This window comes from Stegodyphus dumicola, chromosome 5 (assembly GCF_044657685.1).
Source record: "Stegodyphus dumicola isolate Sdum_Otavi_A_Nest chromosome 5, ASM4465768v1".
Taxonomy (NCBI): domain Eukaryota; kingdom Metazoa; phylum Arthropoda; class Arachnida; order Araneae; family Eresidae; genus Stegodyphus; species Stegodyphus dumicola.
The window spans coordinates 49451111-49469496 of NC_140772.1; the positions used below are offsets into that span (position 1 = coordinate 49451111).

Below are 18386 nucleotides of genomic sequence, written 5' to 3' on the forward strand. Positions count from 1 at the left end.
TTGTAATTTAAAACAAAGAATTTATAAATTACTCATCAAAACATGAAATTAAGTACATTGATATATACATTAGTTTAAAAATTACAATTTTTAAATTAAAAGTATGAACCCCTTCTTTATATGTGAAATAGGAAAACCCCAAATATATTATTTTCACTAAAATTTAATTAAGGCATTGGTAATGTAGAATCGTCAGCATCAAATGCGTTATTTCTATAGCGAAATACTCGAGTTTTTCACAAATCTTAAGAAATTAAAATATCTATTACGTACACTTTCAAAAACAATCCGTGACCTCCGCCGTCCTCAGTTTAACTCTAAAACGACAGTTAGAAACTTAAAAAATTCCGACGCGTCGGTCTCTGTAATGATCGAGATGATGACACCAGACTCGCTCTCTGTCGAGTAGATCGAAAAAATGACCCATTCTTCTATCTCGACGGTGTCCAGACTAGGGCCCTGAGCTACCATAATAAGCTGTTCTTCCTTGTTTGGCGTCAAGGTTGTTCTCCAAAGAATACCTCAGGTTGTCCTTAATTTCACATTACTCTGTTTTATCGAACTTGTATGTAACGCAATAGTTTAATTACGCGAGAGAGAGATGTATTCTCGATAAGTTATTAATAAGAATAATTTATGTACTGAAAAAAGGAGCATAACTTCACAACTCATCATTTAAATATATGGAAACGTTTTATGCAATTTGGCAACATTTCCTGTATTTTTGTTTTAATATTGACATGGCGGCTGCGAATTCGTACGTGCAAGATGATACTGGTAAAGTTAAATTATTTATTGTGATTTTTGATCTGCAATAGTTTATAGAAACGAAACAAAAATGTGTTTCAGTTACTTTAATATTTGATTCGCGTGTGAAATTATTTCTGTGTATGAAAAGACTGAGTTAAAACGTTAGCACATTCTGCTTATGTATGATTTTGCCATAAATAGCAGTTTATAAAAAATGCATTTACTTTACTGAATGTTTTAAACTTTTTCCTTTATTGGCCCTCCCCCCTTTTTTTGTGTGTATGTGTACAAAATTGATTATAATCCTGTATTTCGGAGGTAAATATTTCGAAGTTGTCATACACGTTTTGTGTAGTTTTCCTATGTCATTGAAAGCGATGAAAGGTATAGTTGCTCTGTTTGCATAAAAATTTACTAAAGTAGAGAAGTAACGTATCCTTTGTTCAAAGAATGTATAACGTATTCTTTTTATGTGCTTGTAGTAAATCTGCACAGTGGGTTTTTGTTTTTAAAAAATGTAAAATATTTAGAGATTAACAAACAAAAACTTTTTCCTACTGTATTTTTTTTAGAATATTATTTGAATTTAAATATATTTTATGTATAGTAGAGTCCTGGTTATCTGACATATGATAATTTGTCATAACTAATGAACCACAGAAGTCTGATTTGACACTGAAAACTATTTAGAATCATCATTAGCACTGAATTATGTGTTACATGTAATTTTTACTGCCTCACAATAACTCACAATTCTGATAATAGCAATCCTGATATCTCTTAACCCCAGTATTGTAATCCATTTGAAACACATATATACTACTTATTCATACAATTTTTACGGGTAGTTCGAATCCCACGAACGGGCTAGCTGCATGGGCATTTTCGTGGTTTTCCCCATGTGTAACGTATATACGAGCCAATTTCCCTTAAAAAGTCCTCCATAGAGGCATCCCTCATCGTAGGCAGATAGCTCTCGAGGCTTTGCCATAATCACACACACACATACAATTTTTATGTTTATTCTTAGTTATTTGCATTAATTCAACAGTCTAGTCTGTTGTACTATCCTGCATTGTTAGGAAAAGAGTGTAAAAATGTTGCTTTCCTATTTGAACTGAAATTTGAGACTTAAAAAAAGAGATGAGAGTGAATTGATAATATGAAACATTACTTCTGAAATGGGTAGGTGGGGGAATATAAGCCAACATATTATTAAATATGGTGCAGCAAATGATTAGCGCGATTATTACACATTAATCGATTAATCAATGTGTAATTTCATATATTGTCTCTGATGGTAGAGTTATTTTATAATAAAAAGAAATGAGCTAATAATTCACTTGTATAATATATGAATGAATTTTATGATAATGTTTTATATTCAGTGCATTATTTAAATAATTACTTTTTGTTAGTTTCATATATTCTGACTGCATTCAATCTCATATGTATCAGATAATCAAGATTCTACTTGATGAGGTAAGCAAATATTTAATTCCAGTCATATTCTCATAAGAGTGTATTCAAATATTATGTATGAATTCTTACCAGAGATTGGTTAAATTTAAATATTATATATAGGGTGAAATACTATAATAGTGGAATATTAAGTGATACAGATTAGATTCTAAATTTATCAAATTATTGATATAGAAATGAAAGTATGTTTACTTCTAGATAAATCTGAATATAATTTAGAAGCTGAAGTGCACAAATTTTTGTATTATAACTCCACTATTGATAAAATATAATTTTTTTCCTTAAAATTGAAAAAGTATTAATTGACTACTAATAATAATCACTTATTTTTTTTAGGTATTGAATATGATGTATAATATTCAATATCTAATAAATTTCATTTGTTCATAAAAAATACTGCATTTAAAACGTATAGTAAAAGGATTAGTTTTGGAAAGATTAGTTAATTAAAGTACAATATTTGGTTAAGGAAAGGAATATATTCATAGAGGACTTTATAATTTTCTTGTGAATTCAGCATCACATAAATTTGCCTAAATACTGATCTAAGTAGTATCTCATAGTTCTATGGTGTTTTTGTATTGCACAGTTTTCCTGAATGCCATAGTCTGTCAATTTTTTTATTATGACTCAGAGGTATTGGAATGTACAAAATTATATTGATGATTAAAATCAAATGTTCAAATCAGCATCATGTAGATTTTCAGGAGTTTGAAACAGTTGCAGATCATAAACAAAGCAGGCCACATAGCTCCACCTGCCATATTGAGAATTAATCAGTATTGCATAAAACCAAAGCGAAGACCCTATAATAGGTTTTGACATAACATTTTTCCTTTATTAGCATTAAATCATACTTTGTTTGACAGATTTTTATTTCCAAAATAACTGACAACAAAATATTTAAGTACTGGAACGTTTTAAAGAAACTTCAGATGCTTTTAGATCAGATGTTAATAAAACATAAAAATCTTTTTAAATTTAACTTAATACTTTTTAACGTCAGCATTTAGCTGGTTTTAATACTGGATTATCTATGAAAAAAGTAGGGTAGAGTAGACTTTAAGGTACCCCTTGTATTATGGCAAAGTTGTTTGATTTATCACCAAGTTGTTTTATTTATGGTAGCCTGAGTAGTTGAATGTTATGGAAACCCTATTGTGATGTAATCGGGTGCATGATTCTGGGAAATTTTGAATCGTGGTATGTTTTGTAAGCGTTTTTGTGGTGTGTGTTGGTTTGATTCTTTAGACGGTAGAATGGCCGAATGTAGTAAGATTAATTTGAAGTTTCTGTACGATTTGGAGTGAAAGGTAAAAGAGCTTTAATTGACTGGTGTGTAAATGAAGGTTTACTTAGTAGCCATTATAAGTGTCCTGTATGGAGGAAGGATATGCGTCTAGTCGAACGTAAAAACTGTTTAGATGGATTTGAATGGGTTTGTAGGAAGAAAGGTTCAGATGGTCACTATGTGAAGTGTTCGATCAGAAAAAGTACCTGGTTTGAAAAAAGTCATTTGAGTATGATTGATATTTTGGTTTTTATGTGGCTCTGGGTGTACGAAGCGAACTCGAAAATCATGGTGAATATTTGCTTTTGATAGTGCTTAAATGTTTTATAACATGTTTTTCCTTTTTTATGTTATTTTATTGTTTGGTTTAAAGTGTATTTTATTGAGATTATGTATTTTTTGTTTGCCTATATTGTAGAATTTGGTGCTCTTTTGACTTTTTAAGTGAAAATATATCGATGTATACATGGACAAAGTAAAGGGAGTGCACAATGCAAGTTTGTGCAATTCTGGTTTTTTTTTTTTTTTTTTTTTTTTTTTTTTTTTTTAAGTAAAAATAGGTCGATTGTACATGGGTAAAGTTAAAAGAGTGTGCAATGCCATTTTTGTGCAATTCGGGGATTTTTTTTTTAAGTGAAAATAGGTCGATATGTACATGGATAAAGTCAAAGGAGTGCGCAATGTTATTTTTGTGCAATTCGGGGATTTTTTTTAAAGTAAAAATAAGTGGTACTTTTCCGTTTCGCCGGCGCAAATCTCGCCAAGCAGACTTTATTGGCAACAACATACAGTATACACATAAAAAATATTAAAAAAATGTTAGTTTTAAGAATTCTTTTTTTGAAGGCATAAACATTTTAATATCGCTTAAAATTTTATAAAAAGCCAATAAATAAAGACAATAAATTTGTAAAAAAAAACATTAATTTAAGAATTTACTATGCTTTCATGGTTCACCATCCTGATTCGCCGGTTCATATCACGTGACCCCAAGCGATCTCATCTCACGTAAACTACTCTACAAAATTCTAATGCTCTCAGTAATTATCTATATTAATTTCAAGTTAAATCTTAATTTGGAACACAAGTTTATATGCAAGAAATATTTCAATTCGTACGAATAGCTTACTCAGAAATTATGTAAAACTGCAGTGCTTTACTTCACTAATGCATTCTCATTAGAATTGAATTTAACCCTTGACTTTACCTTTTCTATATTTTCGGCTTCAGGTAAGCACTGTGATTGCATTCTAATTGATTTAATTACCGAAAATGGCCTTAGACATAAAGCTGAACTATCTGATAAAAATTCTATGCAATTATATGCCAGTATTGAAAAAAACAATCAATCTGATAAGAAAAAGCTGCGACTTGTTTTGAAAATGAGGCGTAAAAGGTTACCAGCGAGAATATTCCGTTTGGCATCGGTTGTACCATTATTGGCAACTTTATCGCTTGCGCCGGCAAAACGGAAAAGTACCAAATAAGTCAATGTGTACATGGATACCAAGTTTGCGCAATTGTTTATTTTGTTATTTTGGCTTTGTGTAGCTCGCTTCGCAAGCCGAAATAACGAGTCAAAGAATTGCACAAAATCGGTATCCATGTACCGCCCAAAACCACCAAGTTTCGCCAAGGGGTACCCTAAACTAAACTTTTACCAAAAAAGTATATAGGTGAGAAGTGTTGAATATTTCCTGCAATTTTCCTGTTCATAATCAGTATAGTGGCCCTGATCTGATAATAAGATATGATGTTAGTGACTGTAGTGCTAAATTTTATTTCAATGCAATGTGCATTACTGATAGGTTTACAGTTCGTACATGCTTTGTTCCCGTAAGACAGTATAGGTTTCCATACAACTTGCTTCTTGCCAAGAACTCTGCTGTTAAAGTTGTTAATGTGTCTTCTTTTAAGTCTAGATCTCGCTTCACAAGATTTATATATGTGGATCCTTAAAGGAGTTCCTTGAGTGCATGCAATGAATAATTATGATGAGTTGATGCAAGCAGTCCAGCCATGGCACTCGCTGATAGAAATCATTGTATGCTGTAGATCATCAAGTACTAGTGGAATGCTGAGATAAGCATATAAATATATAGGGAAATCAAAAATCATTTCTGCTCTTTTTTCTGTCTCCTCCCCCCCCCCAAAAAAAAAAGATTCTGATGTTTCAGTTTGACTTAATCCACCTGACCTATAGTGTTATTTTTTTTTCAAAGAAATTTTTTTTAGTTTTGTAGATACATGTATATAATGAAGGTGCATAAACTGTGAATTTTTAAAATATCAGTGGAATTAGTAATAATGGAAAATTATATACAGAGTTATAGTTACTAAGCTGATATTATTAGGACTGGTAAGGCGCCAGATAATTAATTTTACCAGATTACTGATAATTGTGTTAGCTAACCATTCAGCCCCACTTGTCATTAATATGCGTTGGTTAATATGGAGAAAAGAATGAAAATCAAGCAACATTTTGATGAAACACAAGTTAAAAAAAAAAAAAAATTGCTAACTTATTTTATTGAAAATCATCATCATTATTGCCATTTCCAGAGAGAAAAGCTGGAGTTTGTAACTAAGCAGAAATATATGTCTTGAGATGAAGGGCAGTAAGTATTACTTTCTTTCCAATTTTAGACCATGATATCAGGAATTGATATTGGTAATCACAGATTGTCTAGAAGAGCAGGTATTAAAAGCGGTACTGTACTTTTATTAGGACCGGACCCAGAAATGTACATATGGATGTGTCTGTATGTATATATGTAAGCACAAGTGCCATACATTTCTGAATCTGGTTCCGATAACAGAACAAAGCAATGAGCAACCTTGAAAGCAATGAGATTTCACATCATTCGCATAACTGAGTGACGTGCGTCTACTCTAAAATTTGCATATTTTCTGACCACTCCTTTCTTGGTGTTGCATTTTCACTGTCGAGCAGTGTATATAGATCCGAAACACCGAATTTTCTTGGATGACGAACAAATTTAAAAGGCAATGAAAACCATGTATGAACTTTCATTAAGAATGAAATTATTCTCGGAGCAATTGGAGAATTCGAATCAGGACAGTCAAACTGTAAATATTGTAACTGAGTCTCTATCATCCTCTTCCAGTGATGAATTAGATTTTGAGAAATATTTTTAGATAATATTGAAAAGGCTAAGGCAAAGTGAATGAACATAAAGAACCAGGAGCCTTTAGATATAAAAATGAAAAAATACAAACAAGATTTCTACACGGCTTTTGAAATAGAGAAATATGATTATGCTTGCAAGACACCTCTTTTAGAACTTATAAAAATCTATCCTGAAAAGTTAAAAGAAGTAGCCCTAACAGTAACAGCTCTTCCTCCTACTCAAGTTAATACGAAAAGACTGTTCAAGGCTCTGAAGTTTATCAAATCGGATCTATGGCCCTCTAACAAGGAAGATCTTGCTGAAGCTATACTGTTTCTTAGAAATAACTAATGCCAGTTTTCCCATTTCATAATAAATGCTAAATAATTTTCTGTGCCATCAATTTTTTTTCTCTTGTATCTATTACTTTTTTTATATTAAAAAAATAAGCTGTAACCCATGTGTATATGTTTACATATATAAATGTGTAAGATAAAAAATATGAAATCAAACTTCTAAATTGAATTCACTATAACCTCTTTTATTTTCTGTTTTATTTGGGAAGTTCATCTATCCGTCCTAAAAATAGTGCTTTAGTCAAAACTGCATCATTCAAATTAATCATGCGATCTTACATAACCCTTAATGCAGATGCCTCTTGACCAATCACCAAATTGCAAACCAAAACATTTTTCTCTTCGCGTGCTTCCATCTTGCATAACTATGCATTTCAGCTTTGCTCTCTACTGTGCTAGGATGTAATTTCGCTGGCTTGCTTTCTATCTCAACAATATCAAAAATGTAAATCTTCTGTGGAAAGGCACGACTGAAGTGCCAAGTGATTGTGGCCACAAATATCAAATGCAAATAAAAATGGAATTAAAACTGCCTCGACTGGCAAGTTCTTTAGATATTACCAAGTTAACATACTATGCAATCAAAATTCTTCTTCAATATGGATCTAAGCACGCATCGACACTGCTCCGGCTTTTCCTTGTGATCTTATTATTTCATTATATACACTCACGTTTGTGAAAATTGCAACACCAAGAAGGAATCGTCATAATTAAATGCAATTTAATACACAGTTGAGTGGTAGTGGTACAAATAAATGATTAAATGTTCAAAGCAAACAAACAAGAACAAGAGATCAGAATCAGTATTTTGTGTGGCCACCACGCGCCGCAATAAGTGCTGCTACACGACGTGGCATGGAGTCAAACAAAGTTTGAATGTCTGACTGAGGAAGAGCATTCCATATCGTTTGTACGCGTACCCAAAGTTCGTCTGCAGACGCAACCGGACGAGGATCACAAGCAAGACGCCGACCAATGACATCCCACACATGTTCAATTGGCGACATATCCGGGGAACACGCAGGCCAAGGAAGAAGCTGTACCTGCTGCGCTGCAAAGAAGGATTTAACAATCCGAGCAGTATGAGGGCGGGCATTGTCCTGTTGAAATACAGCGCCTGGCAAGCTTTGAAGGAAGGGAACAGCTTCGGGCTGTAGAACTTCACGGATATACCGGTTGCTGTTCAGATTGCCCACAATTCGTAGCAATTGAGATCGTCTATGATATGCTATGGCGCCCCAGACCATAACTCCGGGTGTTCGCCCACTGTGGCGTTCGATAATGCACTCCGGAAGGTGGCGTTCACCGGCATAGCGTCTGACACGAATGCGGCCATCATGGTACCACAAATTAAAGCGGGATTCGTCAGAAAACACGACATGCTGCCAATCAGCACGCCAGTCTCTATGCTGATCGGCCCATTGTAGCCGCAGGCGGCGAAGGTCGTGCGTTAAGGGGATCCTGTATAAAGGAGTCCGTGCGCGCAGTCCACACTGCAGCAGACGTCTACGAATTGATGAAGCACACAATGAAACACCTGTAGCTATTGACCACAGTGCTGCCAATTGTCTAGAGGAAGCTGTACGGTCCGTCCGCGCCATGCGGACCAGGTGTCTATCATCGCGAGCTGACGTCACATTTCGGGGTCCACTCCCGGATTTCCGAGTTGTCCGACACTCGTCCGTCCACTGCTTCCAAACGCGCATCACTGTGCTGCTGTTACGCTGCACACGAGAGGCTACTGCACGATACGACAATCCAGCTTCACGAAGGCCGATGATTCTCCCTCGTTCAAACTCTGTAAGTTGTTCAAATCTCGCTCTCTTTCATCGACGAGGCATAAGTACAGATTGAGTTAACGTTTACCACTAGCAGATAACCACCGATAACCATACACGCCTCGTTACAGCCGTCTATTTATTCGGATCCATCAGCCGTTCAGAGGGCGCTGCTCAGCATACGCATGCGCTACGGATTTGCAATTCTAATCATTTGCATATCATGCGCTACTTTGCATTTCCTGAAAATTTCAGCTCACTCGCGTAAGTCCTTCATGGTGTTGCAATTTTCACAAACGTGAGTGTATGTATGAGGGAGTCGGACTCTTTAAAATTCCAGGAGTTCGAGTCTGTCATTTTCCCTACCGACTATGCAGCCCTGATTAATATGTTTAATAATGATTCATTGAAATAACTTTCATGTAAATAATGATTCATTGAAACGCAAAGACCAGATGGGTTTAATAATGATTCATTGAAATAACTTTCATGAAATAACCATTGGTGGTAAAAGATTTATTGGGCAGTAATTTGACAATAAATTTCCATTCTTTCCTGATTTCTTGAATACAGTAATAATTGCATGCTTTCCATGGAGCCAGAAAATATTTAAATTTGAGGCATGCATTTATGATTTTAGTTAAAAATTTTATTGCATGTTTGGGAAGTTCTTTCTATGCTTTATTGTTAACGTTGTCATACCTTGAAATCTTTTTGGGGTTGAGATCTTGAATAATATTATTTATTTCCCTGAGTGAGGCAAAAAGTGAGTAGCGAGGCTTGATCACTCATCCTTCCAACCAGGAGGAAAGTGCAGTGCTTACTTCTAAGTGTTCATCATCAAGATAAAATATTGTTCACTTCCAGCAGTGTTCATCATTGTTTGAAGTGAGATAATCTTTCACATGGTTGATTATGTTAATGTCATTTGGATGCTGAAAACCATTTTCTGTGTGTTGCTGCTCATTAGTAGATACGAAAGTATTTGCAGTATGGGCTGGGTTATGTATTTTGGATGTTATTATGAGTAACTGAGCAAATTGTGGACTGATTTCTGCTGAGAGATTTTGCGAGCTTCCTCACAGAATGATCTGTTTGCTAGAGAGAATCAATATAATTATTCCAGGAATCTTCTTTAAAGTTACTGCACAGGCTTTTAATTTCCATGTTGATTTGATTGTATCTTCATTTATCTGCGGAATCCTGGGTCTTTTAGAAAACTTTCTGAATCTTGTGATTTTTAGAATACTTTTGGAATGTATATTATTTATCTGGGGTATTGATAGTTTTAGAATTGTTAATTGCATCTTAATTTTCAGAGCAAGGCTATTAATGGCTTTATTAATGTTCTCTTTCGAATCTAGGTTAAGAATCATTGAAATTTCCTTCAAGTCTATGTTAGTCTTTAATCTTCTCTTAATCAAGTCTTTCATCTTCATTTCTTCTCTATCAGTTTCGTTCTTATTTTTCTTAATGGAAGGTTTATTTTTATCTTGTGTCGTATTTTGGGGAGCTGCAGTGTATGATTTTATATGTGAGATTTTTGACAATTGATCAGGTTCTATCTTCTGTGCTTTATGCCTTTGTTCATTTTCCATGGTGCTTGGTATATAATTGAGAAATCATCTTTTTTGTTATTTTCATTCTTATGTTTCTCAGTCTTTTGGGTCAATTGGCAGCATGTAAACCTCCACTGAGGAAGCAGCACAGGGGAATGCTTTTTTCTTTTGTGGGCGATTCGAAGGATTTGTGTTCATCAAGACAGAATACATACCTCAGGCTCCTGCTACTTGCTCTCTGCATGTGTTATATTTTACTTGTTTGAGCAAAAGACACTCCAGATTTGATCAAATTTTCTCTTTTCTGACATGGAAACCTATTTTTTGGAAATTTAGGACAATTTCTAACATTGGCTGAGTGAGGGCACAGACAGCTGGTACATTTGAAGTGGTGTCTGAAAATTTTAGCTTTTAAATTAATCTAATCTACCCCATTGTTTAAAAGGAATCCATAGTTGATAACTTTGCCAAGAAATCTTAAAGCTGTCATATCTGTATTGTTATTGTTTACCTTCATTTTACTGCTTTTTTATATATTTATTGCTATCTTCCTGTATAAATTTTCCCCAACTGATGTTTGAATCTCTGAAATACAATAAACTTTTTAATGGATACCTTGGTTTTCCACAATATTTATTTTCTTAAATTTATCTTTCAGCTTTCAGCGTATCTACTTTGCTGTAATTGAATTATTTACTACAATATTTTAGTCTTTCATAATCAGGTATGAAAAGCTGGTTTGTTATTTCCAGCAGTTCAGTGTGCTACTTTCTTTTTATCTTTTTGAACAGAAATCACAATAACAAGGTTAACCATACTTGCATTTCAGTTATTTTAAAAGTGCATCCTCATTTCAGGAAAATTCAGAAAAGTAATTATTGGTTTAAAAGATATGTTAACTGATGTATTTATTTACTTTAAATATAATCACTTACTATCTATGATGTGTGACTGAAATGTATGAAATTACCATTTTAAATAGTTTATGCAAATAAAAATTTTTTCAGGTACTTATATACCTGCAACGCAAAGACCAGATGGGACGTGGAGAAAAGCAAGAAGAGTAAAAGATGGGTATATTCCTCAAGATGAAATGCCATTGTTAGTATATTAAATTTGTAAAAACATGTCGGATTGATATATTTTCTTCCCTCTTTTCACCTTCTAAAAACCGAAATTATAAAATTTTCCAGATCTTTTCCATTGAAGGACATCACACACCAATCTTCTCTAGAAGGAGAGTAAAAGTAAAATACACAGCCATGGTCTGCTGGCCACCATTAAGTGAAATGTATTGTTCTTCTCTCAGCTTTGGGGAGGGGGGAGTTCACTCAAACCTTTTTATGCAGTATATGAAAATTTCAGTCAAACTAGAACATAATTGATGAAGTTATCAATAGAAAAATAATAAAATGAATAATCAATAAATAAGGGACCTTTAATTTTCTATATTTGGCTACTGAGATATATGAAAGCGTCTAGTGACACAAAAGTCTCACAAAAACAATCATCGACTATAGTAACTGGAAAAAAGTCAACTCTAAATGACTATTTTTTATAGCTACTTGTTCAAGTTTTATGCGATTTTTTTCCCCATACGGCCCCTATCCACCACACAAAAACAGGTTTGAGTGTATATGCCAATTAAAGTGTAACATTCTATTCTCTTCTTTATTTATTAAAATAAACTAACCTAAGAGATGTGAGCTGACAACTAAAATATGTATTGGAAGTACTGAGTTGGCAGATACATCTTATGAAAGTTGTTAGTGCATGTTGTTCTACAAAAGGAAAAATACAATTTTATTATTTTTAAACAACCATTTAAGCATCATAGCAATGATTTTTAAGTAAAATCATATTCAAATCTTTTATGAATTTCCCTATCCTCTTTGGTTTAAAGTACCAAAGAATATTTCGGTTGGTGAATATGTATTATATTTTACATATTGCTAGTACTTTAAAGTTTTAAAAATAATTATGTATTATGTAGTAAATCATTTTACTGATTTTATCATCAATATAATTTTTCATTTGAATAAAGCAATTTTCAAAACTATGCCATTAAGAAATTTTTGCAGCAAACACATGGAATAAGTAAGCTGTTAAATTAAAGCTATTAAATTAGTAATTACACAGTTTGTTTGTTGAGAAAAAAGAACAAATAAAAAAAATTATTAGGTTCCTAGTGAGGGAATGAACTTATGAAATCTCTTCCCCCTCCCCCAATGCTGAATTTGAAATACAGTGTGGGAGCTTGTACTGTTGTGATACAAAACAATGTAATTTTTTTTTTCTTTTTTCAAGAAAATTCAGTACTTGTTCTCTAAAAAGATATTGGCTGTCTATATATTAGCATTTCTAGCTATATGACTCTCCAAAGCAGTAGTTCCAGAATAGCTGGATTTGTCGAGAGAAAATATTGTAATCATCATCGAAACACTTTTATGCACAAACAACTCTTATCAGGTTTGGTTCATTTTGCTCCCAAAGAGTAGATTTGTTATTTCAAGTTTAAAGGCATAAATCTACATTTCATCATATTTTACAATAGTTTTTGAGGCACTGTAGTTGAATCTTTTCAGATTTCCCCTGATTTCAGATTCCTTCCTCCATTCAACAAAAGCTTTCTTTTGAGCTTGAGTTATTGCTAGATTCCGGTGTGTACATACCTTTTTCATTGTTAAATAATGACCATGTAGAATAGAACATATTCAGGTCCTTGAATTATGTTGAAAGATGCCTCAATTTCATCTGTTTGATTAAGTGATCATTTTTTCTACAGCATCAGTTTTATCTCACAACACAGCTGTTCTTGATCAACTGATATAAAGTTTATTACTCTTACTTTCATTATTCTTTTGAACTTAGCTATAAATTGTTACTTTAGATGATGCTTCATCACCAAAATTCGATTTCATTCTATCAACATACTACTGCTGTGTCAAACTTTGTCAAAATTCATAAAAAATAACAGCTTGAAGTTGTTTTTGACATATCCATACATATCCATAGTACAGTACCTTGTTAACTTTGAAACAGTGCCACAAAATTAATTTTGTAGTATCTATTTTTCTTTAACAGCTAATGATGATGAGAAAGTTCACATTTTGAAAAAAAGTACCTAAAAGTACTTTACGTCCTGCTGTTTGACTTCGCAGATTCTAAAAACATACTTACAAGCCTTTATTTTAAATTTATTTCATTATTAGTGCAAAGGAGCAATTAGCCGAGAAAGATTATTAATTTTGTTTTGATATTTTGCATTGATTCACCTATAAATATCAATTCACTTTTCAAATTGTTGCCACCAAATACCAGAGCCGTGTATTATATTTAAAGAAATTAAACAATAAAGAATCTGCATAAATGTGTTTCTTGCATTGTGATAAAACAGCAGTCAAGAGGAATTAAATTTTGATTAACATACATTTCCACCCGAATAGGGTATCTGGAAGCCCAAATTTGGAATTTGTTTTATTATCTATTTCATATTTTGTAGAACTTTAATGAATGTTTGATTAACAAACTCATTTCAAAGCGAGCAGTGGCAACACTGTACGGGGGGATTTTTTTTTTATCTCCCGCGTGCAAAACTGGATCGGAAATTCTAAAGATATGCTTATTTTAAAATTATTTTGTGATATTGCTGTTGAACTGTATTTTATGGTTTAAGTGCAAATACAAGGTGTGGCTATTAATTTCCAGGACTGTTCTAATAACACCAGAACAGATGATGTGAAAAACGTAACCTTTTAATATGCTTCGTAGTAATCCCCATCTGCCATAATACACTTCTGTGCTTGGCTGTATAAGTTTCGGAAACACTTTTAAAGCCCTCTTTCGGAAGGCTCTTCAATGTTTACGTCATGCTCTTCATGATGTCTTCAACATCCACAAATCATGTTCCTTTTATCACAGATTTGAGTTTGGGAAACAAAAAGAAGTCTGTGGGGGACAACTCGGGAGAGTATGGCGAAGGATGCAGCTCCACAATCTCATGCTTGGCCAAACATGCTTTGTGGATGTTGCAGACATCAAGAAGAACGTGACGACACTGAAGAGCCTTCCAAAGGAGGACTTTAAAAGTTGTTTCTGTTACTTATAATACAGCCAAGCACAGAAGTATATATGGCAGATGGAGATTACTTCAAAATATATCAAAAGGTTACGTTTTTCACATCATCTATTCTGGTGTTGGTTCAGTACACAAAATGGATTTTGCATTTCATTCCTTCATTTGAAAATGCCATAAGAAGTTTAAAATAAGTTATAATTCTTTAAAGCTGGTACAATGAGAAATGATCGAAGCATAAAATTTTTTACATTGACAATTTAATTAGTTTAGAGTGCTCTCTTTTTCCTTTGACATATTGCATTCAATCCACCAGCGGCAAAATCTCTGAGCGCCTGGTAGTTCGGCGATGGAGTTTGAATCCTGGCAAATGGATTTGCTGCAAGGGCGTTTTCGTAGTTTTCCCTATGTTTAATGAGTATATGAGCTAGTTTCCCCAAGAAAGACCACAAATGCAATGGATAGGGTTACCAGATGTCCAGTACTTCAGTATTTAAAATTGCATATGAGGTTTTGCCCAGGAAGGGAAAATGTATGGAATTTTTAAATGAAATTGTTCGTTTGTATGTCTTAATTAATCAATTTGGCTGCTACATTCGTTAGCTCTTGTACAAAGGATTTTTTCTACTATGGATGATGTTTGTCTTAAGAAAGAAGTCAATTACAGGTGTCAAGACTAAAAGAATATTTAAACTTTAAAGTAAATTCCAAATATTCAACCTTATGAACTTGAGCAATTCACTGAGATTCTCAGGAAAATATTTAGTGAAAAATATGAAAAAGTAGAGTATAAGCAAGAATTCCAGCCATCTGCATCATCTTTATATGTTGTATGGTATCTTCTAAGTTGATGTACTGCAAAAGGTATATAGTCTGCTTTATACAGGGTTGCCACCCTGACTGGAAAACCGGAAAAAGTCAGGGAATTCAAAAATTGACCAAAAAAGTTAGGTAAAGTCTAGGAATTTAAATATTTTAGTCAAAATCTGGAAAAGTGTCGTTTGGACAGCTGGCATATAGCCAATTTTCGCAGCACCAACCAGATTGTCTTTCAGAAAGGCAAAGCAAGTTTCCAGCATCTTTGGTTTCAGTAACCTCGAGAATCCAGAGATGCACGTGTGCAAAGCATGATAAATGAAAGTAAATTCCTCCCATTATTGTATAAAACAAAATCTTTTTAACCTTTTCTGCTTTTTTAAATGTCATTTTGCAGCAAAATAATAATAATAAATCATTCATCTAGGCTAACCATTTAATATATCTATATTTGGCATAATACTGTCGATTTTTATAATCCTTAAGTTATAAACTTTGTTTTAATGTTATTCATATCATTTAATGTTTATTCTTCTTTCTAAATATATTTTTTATTAGTTAATAATACTTTCAAATTTTAGGCAATTTTCTCTGGCATAATTCTGAAACTAATTCTAGCAGTAATTTGACATACCATGATGAAATCTAGTTCACATATTCTTTGCTTATGTGTGCTGCTAAATAAGTATAAAATACTTGAATTTATTTCAAAATATCATTAAATAGATTTCTTTCTTCCTTTAGCTGCAATATGTCTGCAGAAAAGACATTTTTAAATCTCAACTGGGCAGATTCTAATCTCAATCCTTAGTGGAGAAAACAACTCCTATTATAGTTATAAAAGTAATGCTTTGGGAATTATATATATATATATAAAGTCATGTAACTGGCAAATTTTTACGTTTTCAAGTTGTATCATAATTAATTTACCTTCAGCACAGCCAATGCACACTATTTGAATAGACTGGAATTGTATTGAAACACCTGAAAAGGTTGGAATTTCACTTTCCTGTTCGAGTAGCAAACCTGTTTACAGTAAATATCTTTAATATTTCTTTCTTAGTGTTGCCTAATTTTCTTTCATTCCTTTATACCAGTTTTTAGATTTGTATAACTTACATGTACTAAATAGGTTTTCTAATCACTGAAATTATTTTTTTCATAGTGTCCTGGACATGGGCGTCTGCTGAAAACTTTCAGAGGAGAACATTAATTAAATCAGTAATTTTGTATTTGGGGGTTCACAAGTACTTTACACAAAGCATTATTGCATCAATAAAAACATGAACATGCTTCACATGACAAAATACACTTTTTTTCCAAGCAGTTCATATATCCCATTCTGACAGTCTATATTATGAGTATGCTTTATATGTTTCTGTTATAACTCTGGTAAGATTTTGAAATGTCAAAGTTCTTATATATAATTCAAAAGAACAGACTCGTTAAAAGAAAATTTGATGCAGATGATGTTCCTAATAAACAAGGATATTATTAGAGATGTATAGATTTAATGATATGCAGTTTTTAGTTAGCTTCCCCCCCCCCATATCTCCTATCCGATAATCAACTGACCATACTAGCTCAACGTTTTGATATTCAAGACTAAAAAAATTTTGAATCGTGTTCTGTACTTTTTTAAACAATTGAAATTGTACATTTTGTGCAAAATTGTACTTCTGTGTTGAGTTATGAAAATTTTATACTGATAAGGTATATATAGATTGAGAAAAAGAAATAGCTAAATTTAATATGGTCAAAATTGCTATTTCTAGTGCCTATATCTATGGCATTTAGTATCTTAATACAAAAATAAGGAACTTTAAAAATCCTTAACAACTTTCTGTTTTTTTTTTTTCCCTTTAAATTGGTTAAATGTATTTTGCATCTTGTTTAATAATTCTCATTTGGTTTTCAGATATGAAAGCAAAGGAAAACAATGGGCAAAAAATAGACCTACGCTACCTATTGGATTGGATCCCAGCTATGCCACTCCTGTTAGTGTAAAAAGTAGCATGAAAAAAATTCCAGGACTATCTGAAACTGTTAGTGAAACTGTTCCTAAATCTAAGAAGAAAAAGAAAAAGAAGAGTGATAGCCAAAAAGTGGATAATGCTTGTAATCAGATGGAAAATTTGGACATTTCTTCTAAAGCCTTAAATAATGCCAGTAATGTAACTCCAAGTAATCCAGTAAAAGGCTCCCAACCAATTACAACAGACCCTGCAAAAAGAATCAGAAATTTAAAGAAAAAGTTAAGAGACATAAATGCTTTGAAACAGAAAATTGAATCAGGAGAACTAGCAAATCCTGAAAAAGATCAGCTTGAGAAAATAGCACGTAAAGAAGAAATTGAAGCAGAAATAGAAGACTTGGAGTTAGAGTTGGAAAATGTATAGCTGAAGTTATCAATTTTTTTAGTGACTGTGGTTAAATTTTATTTGTATCAACCGAGGTTTTTGAAAAACTGGAAAGTCTTTTTTAAAGATATCATTACTTTCTTCATATTTCAAAAGCAAAATGTGCCATTGAAAACATTTCTTCTAATTACAGCTCAGCATATTTCTTTTGCTAGGACATTAAATTTTTTTAAGGAAAATAATGTATTAGTCTCCTGAATTGTGAATTTTATATTATCATTGAAACTTTTCCAGCTCTTAATATTCTTATTTTCATGACAGTTTTGCATCAAAACATAAATTAACATTTTCAATATAGAATTATAAATATTTTAATTTAGTAGCAACTGAGATATAAATTACCTTAAAATGTTTTTTAATGTTAAATTAATATAGTAAATTAGCCAAAGCTGCAGTACAATTTTGTAGTTTTATATATAAAGGAACAAAGTGAAAATACAAAAATTATTTTTCATTACTGGCATAAAACTTTTATAAGTATGTAGAATATATAAAAGCATGATTATTTGCCATAGTTACACAAATCCTTTTGATATAAATATCCAGTTTCAATGAAATTTTTGGTAATTTTCAAATCCTGTTGCTGTTTTATTTTTGTGATCATAGTCTTCTCTGCAAATACAAGTCCAAATTCCTCTAATTTTGAAGTAGCTATAGCAATTCTAACAGAAACAGCAAAGCAGATAAGAATTATGAAAACTTGCAGTATTTACTTCATTAATTCTATA

At 32.6% G+C, this 18386-nt stretch overlaps 1 protein-coding gene across 1 annotated transcript; it reads left to right on the forward strand.

The window, feature by feature from the left end:
* The first annotated feature begins 645 nt into the window (after positions 1-645).
* Pym (partner of Y14 and mago) lies at positions 646-17899 on the forward strand. Its single transcript, XM_035369749.2, has 3 exons — positions 646-777; positions 11355-11448; positions 17157-17899. The coding sequence occupies exons 1-3, from the start codon at positions 684-686 to the stop codon at positions 17635-17637; spliced, it is 669 nt and encodes a 222-aa protein (XP_035225640.2). The 5' UTR covers positions 646-683; the 3' UTR covers positions 17638-17899.
* Positions 17900-18386: the final 487 nt, after the last annotated feature.

Bases quoted from the DNA above. Each gene is read 5' to 3' on its own strand.
- Pym (XM_035369749.2), top strand. From the start codon at position 684: ATGGAAACGTTTTATGCAATTTGGCAACATTTCCTGTATTTTTGTTTT. The intron at 778-11,354 runs GTAAAGTTAAAT...AAATTTTTTCAG, and splicing joins GTACGTGCAAGATGATACTG to GTACTTATATACCTGCAACG. The intron at 11,449-17,156 runs GTTAGTATATTA...TTTGGTTTTCAG, and splicing joins CCTCAAGATGAAATGCCATT to ATATGAAAGCAAAGGAAAAC.